At 41.1% G+C, this 18152-nt stretch overlaps 1 protein-coding gene across 2 annotated transcripts in view; it reads left to right on the plus strand.

The window, feature by feature from the left end:
- Nucleotides 1-13991, plus strand: part of DTD1 (D-aminoacyl-tRNA deacylase 1) — a 183901-nt gene extending 169910 nt beyond the window's left edge. For both annotated transcript variants that reach the window (XM_072736497.1, XM_072736498.1), the window contains one exon: nt 13417-13991. Coding sequence is in view for 1 of the 2 variants with exons in the window: in XM_072736498.1 (XP_072592599.1) it covers nt 13417-13458 (42 nt within the window). In the remaining variant the exon portion in view is untranslated. The remainder of the gene's footprint in view (nt 1-13416) is intronic.
- The last annotated feature ends 4161 nt before the right edge of the window (nt 13992-18152 follow it).

The following is an 18152-nucleotide window of genomic DNA, read 5'->3' on the forward strand; positions in this document are numbered from 1 at the left end:
GCAAGTACAAACAGACCAAAGCAACAGAATAGAGAGCCCAGAAAGATTACATTGTTAACTCACTGGTAGTTTTAAGGGGAGGGAGGCACTGGGTAATAAATCCAGTAATGTTCCCTTGACTTCTCTAATCATTCTCTTTCCTACCCTGTATCTACGGGGAGTGGCCACAGGTCTTGGTTGATTTTTCTCACACTCACGTGAGTGTGAAGCAGGAATCAGAGGCAGGTTTTTTCACACTCAGCCTCATTTGTTACAGTCACAAGCCTTTCCTGCGCCTTTTCCTTGGTCTGGATCTAAAGACATGGGTTTTTATTCATGAACTGAAACAGTTGGTATGAGTTAGGGAGAGTCTTCTGAAAAGTGCTACGTGGTATCTAAATAATGTTAAATACTCACGAATACACAGTAACATTTTATGTGGCATTTGCATCAAATAAAACTTCCATTCCCACCCCTTCAAAACTTTGTGATGATTTGCTCATATCAGTGGTCAGTTTTGTCATCACAAATATTGCTGGTGCTTCTGACTTACAGTCTGAACAGAAACCCTGAATCTGAAGGATGAACTGTGTTATACAAAGACAGTGCACACAGTGGCTCTTTCACTGAATTTTATAGTTGTGCTCATTAAGTGGGTCCAGCAATAACTCAGAAATTCATTGACTTCTTATTTCCATCCTGATGATTTCTATGGGTAAGTTACATAATTTTTGCTCCTTGGTTTTTCTTTATTAACTAAAAGTAAAATTCATCCCCTTCGCCAGTAATGTTGTGAAAAGCAGGCAGGTAAAGTCATAATACCTTGGTGACTGTCCCAGCAGGCTGGAGTGGGAGGGGCAGGTAGAAGAGGACTCTCCCCATGTTTCTATGGCACTTCTTGTTAAGCCTTCCCTGCCTCCTAGGGATCGTGTTGGAGAGAATGCCCTGGCACCCACTCCTGCCCCTGGAAGAGGGATGAAGGACTGGCTAATCTGATGGCCAGAGAATGACATGCATTATAGTGGGTGGTTCCTTGGTTCAGAAGCAAAATCCAGACCCCACATTTTCTATTTCTACTCCCTGGACTGAGGGTAGCCGCCCAGCCTACAGGGTGTTTTACCTCTTGGCCCTACTCTAACACAGCACCGTGTGTTTTCCTTTTAGTTTTTAGATTATAAATAATAAGAGCTTCTTCCCAGTGAGTTTTAGGACCTTACAATAAATTTTAAAAAATTGAATTTTCAGACTCCTATGATAAGCTCAATGAATAGAAAAGGAATAAATATATAATCATTTATTTCCTAGTAGCCAAACCCAGCTTAAGAACATAAACACACACACCAATACACACAAATTCAAACGTGCCTTGAATTTTCAAAATGGCTTTAAAAAATTCTTATGCCACATAGTTGACTTCTTTCTTGATTATATTGTCAACCTGCTAATATATTTTATAAATTTAATGTCTTGGTTTTTGATGTAACTGTTTCTATTCAGTACTTTGAGTCTTTCTTTGTTTTCTTTATTGAACGATTTTGAATTCTGCTTTTTATATCATGTAAAACATAGTTTTCTGTTTGTGTTAGATTTTAGCCTCAGAATGATTCCAGTAGAAAGGTATCCTGGGCATTATTATCCTATGCTTGTGGGCAGTTTGGAAGTGATTTTGCCATTTCTGTGGGGCAAGAAAAACACCCAAAAGCCCCATGCGTAGAGGAAGAGACAGTAACTGTGTATCACAGAACATCCTGGAAGACATGTTCACAATAGAAAACTGCACACAATAAAAAGTGGAAGAAGTGAAAGTGGGCATTTCTTTTCCACATCTCCGAAAATTTAAGAGGCAAAATTTTTCATGGACTTGTAGGTATTTATTTTTTGCTTTTCTAAAATCAGTGGAAAAGTTAAAAACTTGTAATCATATTTATTCTCAAGGTATTGCAGATTGGGTAGTATAGATCTTGGAGTAAATTATGCTATAGTTGACCCTTGTACAGCATGGGTTTGAACTCTATGGGTCCCCTCATCTTGGATTTTTCAGTAAATATATTGGAAGATTTTTCAGAGATTTGCAACAATTTGAAAAAGCCCACAGGCAAACCCCATAGCCTAGAAACATAAAAAAATTAAGAAAAAGGCATGTCATGAATGCATTAAATATAGGTAAATACAGTCTATTTTATCTGTTGCTACCATAAAATACACATAAATCTATTATAAAAAGTTAAAATTTATCAAAACGTACAGAAATACTTAACAGACTATATATGACACCATTGACAGTGGAGAGAAATGTAAACAAATGTGAAAATGCAGTATTAAATCATAACTGCATAAAATTAATTATAGCACATGCTGTATACCACCATAATCATTTCCTAGCTACCTCCTGTTGCTATTGGCATTGAACTCATGTGTCATGAGTATCCGTTTAAAATGTCATGTGACAGTAATCATTTCCACTTGAGCAGTTTGTCTCTGCAGTAAATTGTGGATTGTAGTAAAAAGTGATCCCTCGCAGTTCTTGTATACTTTTCATAATGTTGAGTGCAATATCCTAAACCTTGAATAACACCGTGGGATCCATCCAGGGTGCCACTAGTGGTGCTCGAAGTGCTCCTAGGAAGCAGAGAAAAGTCATGACACCACAAGAAAAAGTTGAATTGCTTGATGCATACTATAGAGTAAGGTCTGAAACTGCAGTGCCCACCATCTCAGGATGAATGAATCCAGCGTCAGGGATGTTGTTAAAAAAAAAAAAAAAAAAAAGGAAAGGAAATTCAGGAAGGCATTGCTGCAGTTATGCCAGCAGGCACGAAAATGTTGCGCTTTTTCTCTCATATTGGAAATGCAGCTTTTATGTGGGTGCAGGATTGCTATAAGAAAGGCATACCTATAGACTCTTAAGATGATTTGAGAAAAGGTGAAATCATGCAACAGCTCAATGCAAAAGGAAAGTGAAGGCTCCAACACTGGAAAATTGAATGCCAGCAAAGGATGGTTTGATAATTTTAGAAAGAGGTTTGGCTTTACAAATGTCAGGGTAACAGGAGAAGTAGCTTTTCTGACCAAGAAGCAGCAAACAAGTTCCCAGACACCATTGAGGAGAAAGGATGTCTGAACAGGTTTTTAATGCAGGCAAAGTACCCTATTCTGGAAGAAAATGTCCCAAAGGACATTTATTAGTAAGGAAAAGAAGCAAGCATCAGGATTCAAAACAGGAAGGGAGAGGCTAATTGTTGTTTTGTGCAAATGCAGTTGGGTTTATGATCAGGGCTGCCCCTAAAGCTGCTAAACCTCCCCGCACCAGTCCCCCCCCCACACCCCCAGCTTTGAAGGGAAAAGATAAACACCAGCTGTTATCTTTTTGGTTGCATAACAAGAAGGCCTGGACAATGAGAACCCTTTTCCTGGATTGGTTCCATTGGTGCTTTGTTCCTCAAGTCAGGATATACCTTGCCAGGAAGGGACTACCTTTTAAAAGTTCTTTTGATATTGGACAATGCCCCTGGCTACAGAATTGTGTGAGTTCAACACTGAAGTTGTCAAAGTGGGCTGTGGTCTCCAAACACATAGTCTCTGATTCAGCTCTAGATTAGGGGGTCATGCAGACTTTGAAGGCTCATCACACCCAAGACTGTATGGAAAACATTGTCCATACTATGGAAGAGAATGCCTATAGAACATCAAGAAGGTCTGGAAGCAATACTCCACTGAAGATGCCACTGTTATTATAGAAAATGCTGTGAAAGCCATCACGCCTGAAACAATAAATCCCTGCTGGAGAAAACTGTGTCCAGATGTTGTACATGACTTCTTAGGATGTACAACAGAGCAAATCAAGGAAATCATGAAAGAGATGGTGGATCTGGTTAAAAAGGAGGCAAGTTGAGGGGTGATGGGTTTCATGATATGGATCTTGGAGAAATTCAAATGCTAATAAGCACCACAGAGGAATTAACAGAAGATGACTTGAGGGAGATGAGTGTTTCTGAACCAGTGTGAGATGGTGAGGAAGAAGACCTAGGAGCAGCAGTGCCAGAAAACAAATTATTAGTCTGGCAGAGGGTTCTAATTCTTCCTGACTGCTTTATTTATTTATTTTTTAAGATTTTATTTATTTATTCATGAGAGACACACAGAGAGAGGCAGAGACATAGGCAGAGGGAGAAGCAGGCTCCATGCAGGGAGCCTGATGCGGGACTCGACTCGATCCTGGGACTCCAGGATCACTCCCTGGGCAGAAGGCAGATGCCCTACCACTGAGCCACCCAGGCATCCAACTTCCTGACTGCTTTAGACTTCTTTTATGATGTGGATGCTGAAACTAAAGCAGAGGTGGAAGGAGGACAGGTGCCACATGATAACATTTTTAGAGAAAAGAAAATGCAAAAATGTCGGAAATTATGATATTTGGTATTCCCCTAAAGTTACTCCGAGTGTGCCTGCTTCTTCTGCCTCCCCTTCCACCTTCTCCACCTCTGCTCTGCCACTCCAGGACAGCAAGAGCAGCCTCTCCTCTTCCTCCTCCACCTACATCACATGAAGATGGCGAGGATGGAGACCTTTATGATGATCCACTTCTACTCACTGAATAATAAATAATCATTGTTCCATAACAGTCAGCCTATGGGCTGTGTATGTGCGTGTCCTCATGTGGAAACCTAGTAACTGTATGGCAAGAACTGCGTGAGACGGTTTGTGTCATCATCATTATTGCCTATATAGCCATCATGTAGAACATCGTGTGCAAGACTCCCATGGAAATGGAGAGCCTATACTTACATAGGCATAAGGTGCATGATGCTAATATAAAATTGATAACGCCTTTGTTCTCTTACTGTTTTATAAGTTTGCTTTCAAAGAATCACCATACAATATGCCTCTTTGTCTTAAAATTGGAGAGTGCCTATTGGCCTATCATCATGAGTGTTTTTTTTTTTAATAATAAATTTATTTTTTATTGGTGTTCAATTTGCCAACATATAGAATAACACCCAGTGCTCATCCCGTCAAGTGGTTTTAAAAACAATGTTAACAGTGTTTACAGTAGTGTATCATGAGTATGACTGTAATACCGTATGCCAGAAAAATTTTACAATGATTCATTCATTAGTGAATAGGCTAGGCTGCCATAAAGCAATCCTATTGCTGCTTCTTATTATCAACACACTTATCATTACACCTGTAAATACAAATTTCTTTTTCACACTATCTTTTCATTTTTGGTGTGTGATGTTAGTAATATGGATAATGCGTACAGTGTTTTGGGTCATGTGGGATGATGACGTAGGTACTGACAGATAATTTGTCTTGTGAACAGATGAAAACTTCTGGTGCCAGTAAATATAGGACAGGACTGTGAATGTATTTTCTCCTCATGATTTTCGTAATAACATTGCCTTTTCACTCACTGATTTTCCTATAGGAACACTGCATAATACATATAACATACAGAAAATGTGTTGTTTATGTCATCAGTAAGGCTTTGGTCAGCAGTAAGCTGTTAGTAGTAGTTAAGTTTTTGAGGAGTCATAACTTCTATAGATTTTTAACTATGTAGGGGTTTGTGTCCCTAACTTGTGTGTTATTCAAGAGTCAAAACAAACAAACACACAAACAAAAACCTAGCCAGAGAAGGGACATGATAGTGGGGGAAGCAAACTCAAGGGCACAGTGTTTTGAAAAGAGTAGATTTGTTTTCCTTTTCCCTGTAAATCAAGGGCACTGCAGCCCTATCATCATTATGACCCTGGGAAGGAGGTGGGGGAAAGGTGAATGACCAGGAATGATGTAGCTGGAATCTTCCAGCAGGAGGGAAGGTGAAAGAGAGCTTCAGGGTAGGAGGGGCAGTGAAAGAGAGAAGAGGAGTAGAAGAGGAGAAGCCCAAGGCCATGCTTGGTGCTATGGCTCCAGGATTGAGTCCTCTGGCTGGTGGTTGGGTTGACAGGAAGCTGGAGGCCTGGGGGCCTGTGTGCTGGTCCCTGGTGGGAATTCAGGCAGGAGACTATGGAGGATGGCTTAGAGGTCTCTGTGAGGCTGCTGCAGTGCAGTAGAAGGGAAAGCAAGACATGGTTAGGAGACAAGATGCAGCAGGAGTCAGTAGAGGGGGGTGAGGGGTGTTGAAGAAAGGTGTGGGGGTCAACTGGGCTGACCCTGCATCCTGGTGGAAGGAGTGAAGTGAGTCTGCCCCAGAGGCTAAGGCCGTTGCATCCAGGAAGACAGGAGGGTCATGACCTCAGCTCTTCATAGGACTGCTACTATGAGACTCTGCAGATCTCAGCTACAAACTCCATATGGGTGGGGTGTGAGGAGTCTGTATTGCTAGTGAGAGCAGAAATGAAAGCAGGGTAGGGCAGGGGTGGGGGCTCTGGCCCCCAAGCTATCAGGTGCTACTCAGTGGTGTGTCCAGGTCTCAGCACCAGGTGCGGCACCACACCAGCCCCCCTGGGCACAGGGGCCATTCTATGACTCAGCTCTTCTCACACCCTGGTGTGCAGAATTACTGTGGGTTCAAGATTGCCTGTGCTGCCACTCAGCGGGATGGGAGCTTGTGAGGATGTTTGGATGGGCCCATGAAAACACAGAAGCCACATTTTCTTTGCATGTTAATGGAGCACTATTCGAGTTTTGGAGTACATGAGGAAAATCATCTGCTTATTGGCACTTTAAGGTGAGTGTCCAGTTGGAATTCAAATCAGAGATGTTAGTGGAGGCCCCGTGGCTGGTGCAGACATTCAGGCATGGACAGACATGAGGGGCCCTCTGAGACACCACAGCCACAGCCACATGAGGGCCAGGGAGGAGCTGGGGTACCCCCACCTCTGGGTTATAGACATGTTCTCAGATTTGAAGACCCTAAAGGGGGCCAGGAGTGAATGACAGCTGGTCCTCCAGTTATGGATTTGGGTTTTCTGTTGTCCCATTTACTGAAATTTGTCGTTCTCAGTAAACCTACAAAATCACCACCCGATATTCAGATGTCTGTAAAAGCTGAATTAAGTAGTCACAGAAGGTGACCTTGGCATTGACTGTGCTGCACAGAGAAACAGCAGCCCTACTCCTGCCTCAGTGAGGGGAGCTACAGTTTTCATTTTCTTTTCTTTACAAAGAGAAAGAGCCCTAGGGAGCCTCACAGGACCTAAGGGAGCAGCTTTGAGTTTCCAAGGCGAAAGAAAAAGAAAGAAAGGAAGGAAGGAAGGAAGAAAAGAGAGAGAGAGGGAGGGAGGGAAGGAAGGAGGGAAGGAAGGAAGGAGAGAAAGAAAAAGAGTGAAAGAAAGAGAAAGAAAAGAGAGAGAAAGAAAAGACGAAAGAAAGAAAGAAAGAAAGAGAAAGAAAAGAAAAGAAAAGCAAAAGAAAATGGAGTGAGAAACTCCATGAGCTTAGGTATAGTTTTCTTTGAAAATGAGTCGGAAACCTTCAGAGGGAACTCCCAGAGTGCTGACATTTCTCTATCACATTGTAGATGTTCCTTATTTTATCAAGTGGACATGGAAGTACTAAAATGCACTTCTGTTTTTGTCCTCTGTCTCATTCCTTCAGGCTCACTCACCTTGCTGGGAGGGTTCAAGTTTTCCTCTGAGGCTGTGACTCCCTTTCCCCTTTCTGGCCACAGCCAAAGGTGCCATGGCAGCCCCTCACGAGGACCATGTGCTCTCTGCCTTTGATTGCAGGGTCAAGTACTGCCTTTTTTGAGTATTTACTTCACTGCCATCATTAGAGTGTGAGAGGAGCATGCTCCTGAGCAGCACCCCACATTTCTGTTCTCAAATGTCAACACACTTGAAACCAAGCAAGGAAAAAGCATTTTGGAAGCTGCCATCTGTTTGCTTTTTCAACTTGACCTTTGTCTGAATAATAAGACATATCTGGCTGAGCACATTTCTTTCTAATGAGCTAGAGCGGTTGTGTGTGTGTGTGTGTGTGTGTGTGTATTAAATAGTCATGTTTTCACTGTTGTCACCCCCCCCCACACACACACACGTAGACAGTAGAATCTCTTTCATTTCCACAGCTTTCATTTTGCCTCCCTGTCAACATTCATTCCCAGTTCATAGGCTGGTGCTTCATGTATAAAACTGTGCCTCCAAGGTACTGTTTTTATTTTTTTGAACTTAAAATTTTTTTGGTGGTTGCCCTAGAATTTGCAATACACGTTTTTTTTTAAAGGATTTTATTTATTCATTCATTCATTCATTCATTCATTCATTCATTTGAGAGAGAGAGCACTCATGAGCAAATGGGAGGAGGGCAGAGGGAGAGAAAGAGAATCCTCAAGCAAACTCCTTGCTGAGCACGGAGCCCAACACAGGGCTTGAGCTCATGACTCTGAGATCAAGACCTGAGCTGAGATCAAGAGCTGATGCTTAGGGTGCCTGGATGGTTCTGTCGGTTAAGTGTCTGCCTTAGCTCAGGTCATCTTTTTAAAAAACATTCAGGTGCTTAACCATTTGAGCCACCCAGGTGCCCCACAAATCCAAGTTTCTGACCTATATCACATTTCTTCTGCCTAAAAACTGAAAAACTTCTTTCAGCATTTCTTGCAGTACAGATCTAAGGAAGTCTTTATTTCGCTCACTTTTGGAGGATAATCCCACTAGTACAGAATTTTAGATGGGTGGCTTTTTCGTTCAGTAGTTTAAATATTTTTTTTCCATTCTCTTGCTTGCATAGTTTCCTCTGAGAAGTTCTTGCAATGTTCCTCTGTGGGTAAGGTGGGTTCATAGCTATCCCCCATTCTTACCCTTCCTTCTTTCCTCCCCCACTTCAGCTTCTTTCACGATTCTCTCTTTCTCTTTCTCGCTCTCTCTCTAGATTGGAACATTCTTGGCCATTATTTCTTCAAATACTTCTGCTCTGTTCTCTCTTCCTGGTATTCCAATTATGTATATGTTGTACCTTTTTCAATTGCTTCACATCCCTTTCCCCTTAATTCTTTTCTCTCTTTGCATTTCAATTTGGAAGTCTGTATTGACTAATTTTCAGGTCCACTGATTCTTCCTTTGGCTGTGTTCAGTAGGTGAGCCCATCAGAGGTGTTCTTTCATTCTGTTATGGTGGTTTTTTTTTTTTTTTTTTATTTCTAGTATTTCCTCTTTATTCTTTCTTGGAGTTCCCATCTCTCTGCTGTATTACCAATCTGTTCTTATGTATTGTCTCTTTTACCTATTAGAGCCCTTAACATATTAATCATGGTTATTTTCCCTTGTCTGATAATTTCAACATCTGTATCACATCTGAGTTTCACTCTGATGACTGCCTTGGGCCTTCTGAGTTTCTTGAACCTGTAAATGTTTGTCTTTCAATACATTTGGGAAATTTTAAGCAGTGTTTCTTCAAAAAATATTTTCTGCTCCATTTTCTCTTTTCTAACCTGGAGGAGGTTACTGTTCCCACACCTTGGTGCTGTTCTGGCCTGTTATGCAGGAGGCTGAACCACTTTCTCACTGATACATAGTAGTCATGTTATGATAGCTTATCAGCAGTAGGGTTGGATTTTCTATGTGCCTAGGCTTCCACCTTAGTTTCATTTATTAGAAAATAAATTGGCAAGAAGATTCTGTCTATAGCTGAAGTAGTGAACCAAGCTTACAGATAACCTAGAAGTATGCCATCTAATACAGTAGATGGTACCTTTGGGTGTATATTTAAGCATAAATTAATTAAAATTAAAATTTAAAATTCATTTCCTTAGTCACAGTAGCCACGTTTCAAGTGCTCAGTAGCTACATCTGGCTAGTGGTTGCCATATTGAATGGTGCTGACATAGAATAAGCCTGTCATTGCAGAGTTCAGTTGGACAAGTGAAGATTCTGAAGTTCTCTAAGACTGACTTGATTAAATACATACAAATATATGTGAGCAATAGATAGTGTACAGGCTAAACAAACAAAAGTATTTTATTTATTTATTTATTTGAGAAGGGGAGAGCACAAGATTAGGGGGAGGGAGAAGCAGACTCCCCGCTGAGCAGGAAGCCTGACACAGGACCCCATCCCAGGACCCTGAGATCATGACCTGAGCTGAAGGCAGATACTTAACTGACTGAGCCTCCCAGGGATTCCTAAGCTTTTCTGTCTTAATCAGGAAATTGAATCACTGTCCCCATGTTCTTATCACCAAGTTAAGACCATCAGCTCTTGAATAAAGGCAGAGATTCTTCACTTTGACAGTTCAGTGGAGGGCTCACTGGAATCTAAGTGCTAAGTCAGGGTGAATCCTTCTCTGATAATGTGGACTTCTCAGAGACTCATGTCTTCTTATAGAACAGCCTTTCTTTTCTAGGTAAGTGAACTCAGATTAGATTCCTAGCTGTGGCCTGAAATAAATATATAAAAGTTGGGTTCTTTTGACAGTGGTTTGGAGAGCAGGTCTGTGGTCTATGTATCTTAAGCACTTAGATCTTGTGGTTGCTCTAATGGCCTGAAGCCAGAAGTAGATCAGCTGGAAATCAGCATCTCAGAGAGACTTCAACAGGCTATTGAGGAATTCCTTTCTTCTGATGCTGTACTGTTCCCCACTGCCCCTGATGTTTGTAGCCAGTAAACGAGAACCACTCCAGAAGCTTCTTTCCATAAGGCTATGAAATTGTGGTGCTAAGTTAACTCAGGCACTTACCACTGCATGTCAAGTGCCTCCGTCTGCCCTCAGATAGCTCACCTGCCTCACGGAGACATCAGAAGAATGCACTTGGAAGTACATGCCATCCTCTCAACGGCTCTCACAGGGAGGCACGTTACCTTTCCTTTAGGATTTCTAAATTTTATCACCCTTTTGTGCAGAATCATGTGTTTGTCAGCTTGCAAATAACTTCTGCTCAGTGCTTGTGATCTGGCAAGTGGACCTCATAGATAGCTCCCTCCCATCTCCCCTTTCAGGCTTCTAGCCTTGGGAATGTTATGATCTCCAGCCACTCCTACCTGCCAGCCAGTAACCTGGCCCCTGGGTTTTTCCATGGTAATGTTTAAGAAAATGAGAAGGAATATTTGTTAAAGTGAGATTGGAAATAAAAAGCAGCATCTATTTGACCAATCCATGTACCTTGGTGGGGCAGTAGCTTTCAGGTGCAACAGTGTCTACCGTTAGCCAGAAGGGTCTTGCATGCAGTTTGGGAGCTCATGTTATTAATGTTGATAGTGTGATGAGATGTGCCTATGAGGTATCCCAGTATTAGAACAGCTAATTTTAAAGAAATTTGTAGTTTAAACCCTTCAGGTTAAGTGCTTTATGAAATCTCTAGGCCTGAGTGGTTTACTGTAAACTTTGAGAACCCCTGGGATGAAACCTCTCAGGTTTCTAGTTCTGTGATTCTCTGGTAGGGAATTGTGATTTCTAAATTGTCTTTCTCATAAAATTTCTTTTGAAAGCCATTTTGTATTACAGAATTAATGCTCATTCATCACAGAAAGTTTTATAAAATGCCATAATGCTCAAAGAAAGTAAAAGTCACCTGCCATTTCATAAAGATAATCATTATTAACTTAATGCTTTTATAACATTTTCTCTAATCAGATAATTCTATATCTTTTTCTCAAATTTTACATAGTTAAAGACAGACTGTATATATAATGTCACTGCTTTTATCATCTAATGGAATATTGTTAACATTTTCCAGGTCATTTATTCTTCTGCAGTAAACCTTATCATTTCCATCTGTACATCAGACATTGAAGCATAAATTTATTATCTCAAAGCTTGAACACATGTAGAATATTTATTTGAAGTAAATGTAAAAGAATAATATATTAAAGCTGGATCCCAAAACTCATCTTAAATTCAAAAACAAAGGTTTTAATCTGCACCAAGAAGATGAAGTTCCCCAAAGGTCAATGTGAGATCCAATTTCAGGATTTTAGTTATTAGTATTGCAGATGAGGAAAGAGACATTAGTACACCCCAGATGCCTAGGTTTGGGTTAACATCTTGATTAAAAATATAGGAGCATATGGATTGCTTTTCCTGGCTTAAAAGTGGAAGTAATATGGTCCCCAGGAATGATGTTGTATAATTCCTATCCCCTTGTGGTCTTTGAGATATTTCTTAGGAAGTAGTGCAGGACTGTGACTGGTGGGTTTTAGAGCATGAGGGTAGGCCTTGGGGAAAATTTTAGTCTCTTGTGTGGATCCATATAGAACTGAAGAACATAGCTCCTGTTATAATTAGCCTTTCTGGGATGGGCCCATAGGCCTCCATATCAAGCTGGGTGCAGGAATGGAAGGCTGTTAATTCTGTTGAGGCATCTGCTCATAATGTGACCCTTTCCTAAGAATGTGATCCATGCCGAGTGCATCCAGAAGCATATTCACAGATGTGGTATCACTGTGCAACCCACTATCATCAGAATCTTTTGCTTTTATTGAAGTTCACACAATTAGAATTTAGATCTGAGGAAGTAGAAACTGCTGTGTTAAGTTTGGGGCTTAAATTCTTGGATGACAATTGCCTGCTTCATAAATCTTGGCAAGACTAGCTGGTTTTTGTGGTAGCCTCAGAATTACAGAAGGAGACTTGAGATACTTGGAGATTTTATACTGAAGAACCTACCATCCTTTGAGCAGTGTTAAAAATGTCTCAAAAGCAAGTGTTTAGTTTATTCCCTGTCCCTATGGTTCATTTAGGTTCCCCCCTGCCTCCTTCATGATTAAAAGGATTTGGAAATGAGACTTTTGTATCTTTTTTCAAGGAATTTGTCCCATTTCATCTGTGTTGTCTAATTTGTGGGAATAAAGTTGCTTGTACATATCCTTTTAATGTCTATAAAATGTACCAATGTTAGCTCTTTGATTCCTGATACTCGTAACATATGTCTTCTTTTTTCTTGATAAATCTGGCAGGAGGTTTATCAGATTTATTGATCTTCCCATTTATTTTTTGTTTCTGTTTGAAATTTCATTAGTTTCTGTTCTAGTCTTTATTTTTTGTCTTCTGCATGCTTTGGGTTTTACTCTTTTATTCTTTTAGTTTCTTAATATAGAAGCTCAGATTATTGATGTGACAGCTTTCTTCTTTTCTAATGTAACCTTTGAATGCTATGAATTTCCCTGTAAGTAGTGCCTTAGGTGCATATCACAGATGGTGATATGTTGTCTTTTCATTTACAATCGCTTTAAAATATTTTCCAATTTCTCTTTGATCCAAAGGCCATTTAGAAGTGAGTTAATTCCCAGATACGTAGTGTCTTTTTGAGCTCTAAGAATAAAGTTCTAATAAATTGGAGATTTTGGTGAGGACGGTGTTTGGGTTTATACATGACAACATGGCAGATTATTCATAGTGAAGTGAAACATTGTCATGCTGCTGTCATTGTGTGAACTAAAAGGGTAGCGTCAGCTGTTTGTTTTTTTAAAATTTTTATGCTTGGTTTTATTTTTTTACATAGGATTTGAAGGCAAATTTTGGGACCTTTTCTGGTAATGTGTCTTATCTTTGTTCTTTTTAGTGCATTATCATTGGGCGGAACTGGATCCTGAAAAATTCATGAAAGATGCTAAGTACCTGCACTGCTTTAAGAATTTGGAACTGAGTCATGAAAAGGAAGACAGAATAAGAAATTGGGAACCTGAGTAGCCCTGCAAAAACAAAAAAGAATAAAACAAAACACCACCACCAAAGGAACATTACCATTTTCTGTTGTTGCTGTGGTCTAATAGAGAAAGCGGGTGTTGGAGGTATGGGGGAGTGCACCTCATGCACATGGCAGCAGGGCATACACCCATGCTTTCCCCATGAAAAGACTCTGCTGGTTCCTATGATTTCTTGGCTCTCTTTTGAAACAGGCTGGCCCAACATCACTTGACACTGAGTCCTCCTTTCACATGTGTCCATGATGGGTCTCAACTGCATCCATGTTCTTCCCAGTACTGGCTAAGCCAGGCCCCGTGTTAAGGTGTAAAGAGAACAAACATCAGTGATAATGTATTGTGTAAGACCTTTGCATCTTGTAAATTTTGTCATTTTTCTAAAAAGAAATAATAAAATCCTAGACCTCAACAAACCACTTTATTATTAAACAGATCCTGCTGTGTTTTTGCTTAGTGATTTTGTTTATAGAAATACAATGTGTCTGACCCCACTCTAACCCTCTTGCAAGAGGCCGTCCCTGAGTGGCCTACACAGATCTCTGATTCTGTGGTGAGAGCCTATCAGTGGTAATTTTTTGCTGATGACATTTTACTTGGACATGAGATGGAGGAAAGGGGAGCATACATGGGAAGGTAATCCAGTTATGGAAAAATGGGCAAATGACTGAGACTGAGTATGGCTGCCATCTCTGATTTATCCACCTTTGGGAGGTGGAGAAGAGTCTCAGTGTGTTGGAACATACAAATGCCCCTTTTCCAAGAGCTGAATGGTTGTCTGTATATCCATCCACTATCCTCATGGTTGTCTGTATATCAACCAATATCCTCATAATTATGTGAAGAAGGAACCACATTCTGCCAAAGAATTTCTTAGTTAATTTTAATCTGTTAGTGGCACAACTGTAGTGGTAATTTTTAGACATCATATGATGTTAATAGTTACATAAATATTACTACATATTATATACAATTATATAATATCTATAATATTTTGATGCTTATACAAGCACAGTTATCTTCTCTTGAAATATTTCTTGCCTAACTGTAGAGGAGACATCTTTATTTGGCACTTTTGTAATGCTGAAACTCTCTGTGACCTTTATAATAAATTCTGTCTAATCTGACCCAGTTGTCTACTTCAAATGAAAACATAGAAAATGTGAGAAAAAGAAAAAAAAAGCTCAAATGATATCTCGAGTGTTAATTCAGGTACTTGGAACATGGAGTTGGAAAGGGGTTTGTCAGACTGTCATCTCTGAACCAATATAGATGGTTCGAGATAATCCATGATAGCACAAACCTCTGGATTTTAAATCATTCCCTTCCAAATGCAAAATCTCTGGTCAGATTCCCCATCTGTATGGGCAGTGAGGTCCAAGAAGCTCTGCTGTTTAAACTATCTATGTAGGCTTTAATTAAAATTCACTATGAAGTTACTCCAAACTACAGTTTTGTAAACTTGGTTGTAGGGTCATGGACTTGCTGAACACATTTCTCTGCCACAACATTTTATCACCACCAATTAATGCTTACTGAACAGCTGCAGCCTGCCCTTGTGCTAATTGGTCACGAGGATGGCATAGAGAGAAGAGCTAATGTGCTTGAGGTCTGGACAGTGGTAAAATGATAAAGACCTTCTTTGCCCACAACCCAGTTCCTGGATCCCATTTTAAAGGGACATAGACAAATTGGGGCATGAGCAGAGTCGTGTGGGCAGTTGGCTGAAGGATCTGAAAACCATGAAGGACTGAAGGAGAGGAGCAAAACTCTCAAAGTTTGAAAGATACGGACAAAGGACTTGGGTCAAGAACAAAAGAGCAATAAATTTAAGTTCCATTAACAGATGCTGGCTTGATACAAGGTAAAGCTTTCCACCATGATTCAGAAGTGGATGGTGATGTTAGGAGCATTTAGCATTTGGGCAGTTCTGAGCTTACTTAGGTGTGTGGCGAATTGTATATCAAAAATTTAAAAATCCTCCCTTGTGGTACGCAGTAAACACGGTAAATGTCAGAATATGGTTCCTTGCTCCTTTTGTAACATAGGATTGAAGGAAGCTTTTTGATCATCCTGAAGGCCATTTTCAACTCCTAGAAACAGAAGCAGCAGCATATAAACCAAAGACTGGCTCAACAGGGTCAGATCTAACCACAGGGCAAAGTTGTGAAATAAAAATGAAAGCTCCAGAAGAAACCTAATGAAATCCACAGCTGCATCCAAAAGATACTGAAGTCTGCCTTCTCCTACCCTTCGCTCTCATTCTGAAGGTCATTTCTAATCCTTACTATGGGACTCACGAATAAACAGATTGGGGTGTAGTTCCACTTGCAGAGAATGAAACTCAGTTTTTATACCCTCCTAACATCTCCAGCTCCTGCTTTCAGTTTATTTTTAATCTTTCTCTTTATTGTCCGTTAAAGCAGCATTTGGATGGGAAGGGAGAGGAGAATCATCCCATGTATGGCTTCTTGAGAAGGCTTGGCAGACTGCTGGCCTGTCCTCTAAACAGAGCAATGTCCAATAACACTGGGCAGCGGGGTCTGTTTCATTTGCCTTTAATGGTGTACTTTAGAGGAGACCAAGCTCTTGAGAGATACAGAGCATAGACCAAAGAAAGGCACCTTCTGGGGCTGGATATAGCATTACCTCATAGTTGGTGGTCCACAGGAAGGCATTTTCTCTACCAAGCTGCATCCTAAACAGATGGGTGCATGCCACCAGATAAAGTGGTATTTCATTGATTTGATTGTAGGGAACAAACAGTTCCACAAATGTACGATTTCTTGATATGTTATCATTTTAGTCACTCTAAAATCAGAGAGGTGATCTTTTCTGTCAAACTGGTCAGATTTCCTGCCCTTTTTCAGCCAGGCAGTGTTAGAATTCTTAGTTTGCAGGTCATTACTGATTTGGATCTTTTAGGAGTAGAGTTAACCTCATTTCAGAAGACATAGAGTAATAACCAAAGATAGAGCCTCCCATTGATCATATTTGGGAATAAGGTGTAAAAATCAGTTTTGAGATGAGTCTGCCTCTCACCGTTGCTCCTAGTCTTTGTTCTCTTCTGGAGTACAGACCTTCGTGCATTAAAGTGGTAGAGATCTGGAGAACAAAACCTTAAATTCCCATTATGAAAGTATCTATTGCTGATGGTATTTTGGATTTGTTAAATTAATTTGATAATAGAGTTCATATTTGTAGAGCCCTTAAAATAACTGCTTATTTTTGAATCTTCCCTGATGGTTGGTGCGTGAGAGCCTCCATCATCAAGTAGGAAAGGTATTGGAGTGTCTTTTGAAGGACATCTAGCAGATAGTCACCCTGCAGCTGAGAGTGGGCTCAGCCTAGGCCCCAGTCCAAGGCGGTGCTGTCCCAGAGGGAGCTAAGGTCTGAAGAACAAAGCGGAGTTGGCAGATTGAAAGTGGCGTGCCAGGGAGAAGGCAAACCAGTGCCTCAAAGTGTGGGCAAAATGGGGATTCGGACATCTGCCACCCAGCTGGTGGGGCTGGACTTAGGGAGATGAGGCCCGTGGAAGGACATGGACAGATGCAAGTGGGGAGTGAGGAGCAGGAACAGCCCCCCCCCCCCCCCCCCCCCAGATATCTGGTAAGGTGTGATCATGCATTTAGGTTTCATCACATCTCCCTCCTTCTCCAGGTGGATTTGTTCTAGTTTTGGAGTTTCTCGTGTGACATGGCTGTGAGAGTGACCTGGAGGACTAAGTGCAGCTCTGCTGGTGTGGGGTTACCAAGGCCACTGGACAGTACTGTGGAAGCCTCAACAGGCCAAGGGGTGACCCAGACTTGGGGTTGCATCCTGGCTGTGTGGCAGAGGTGCCACATGGTCTCGGCATGGTGTGTGTGTTTATTCAGCTCTCTGAACTTCTTCCTCCATCTGTACATTGGGGTTGTAAGGGTTAACTTAAACAAGGGCTGTACACAAGGCACTGGGCATGGTGGCTTGCAGTGGCACCTGCTCGGCACACAAGGCACGTCGCTATGATGATGCAGCTCAGTGTGACTGAAGCTGCTTTTTTTCAGAAGCTGCATTACAGTTCTGGCCTGGTGCTCACCTGGGCAACTAAAATCCCAGGTTTACTTCCCATATCCACTGTCTGGTCTGCAAACCCAAATGAAGAACTGAATTCTGTTTCTGTTGGGCTAGGTGATATCTCCTTGTGGCTTTGATTTGTATTTCCCTGATGACTAGTGATGTTGAACTCCCTCCCTCCCTCCATTCCTTCCTTCCTTCCAAGGAATGATTTATTTATTTTAGAGAGAGAATGTGGGGCGGAGGGAGAGGGGGAGAGAGAATCTCTACCAGACTCTCTGCTGAGTGTAGAGACCAATGAGGGGCTTGATCCCACAACCCTGAGATCATGATCTGAGCCCGAGATCAAGAGTCAGTTGCCCAACCAACTGAGCCACCCAGGAGCCCCTATATTTATCAGGGATATTGGCCTGTAATTTTCTTTCCTTGTAGTGGCTTTGGTATCAGGGTAATACTAGCCTCATAGTATGAGTTTGGAAGTGCTCCCTCCTCTTCATTTTTTGGAAGAGTATGAGGAGGACTGTTATGAATTCTTTTTTAAAAA

The sequence above is a fragment of the Vulpes vulpes genome, chromosome 14 (genome assembly GCF_048418805.1).
Source record: "Vulpes vulpes isolate BD-2025 chromosome 14, VulVul3, whole genome shotgun sequence".
Taxonomy (NCBI): Eukaryota; Metazoa; Chordata; class Mammalia; order Carnivora; family Canidae; genus Vulpes; species Vulpes vulpes.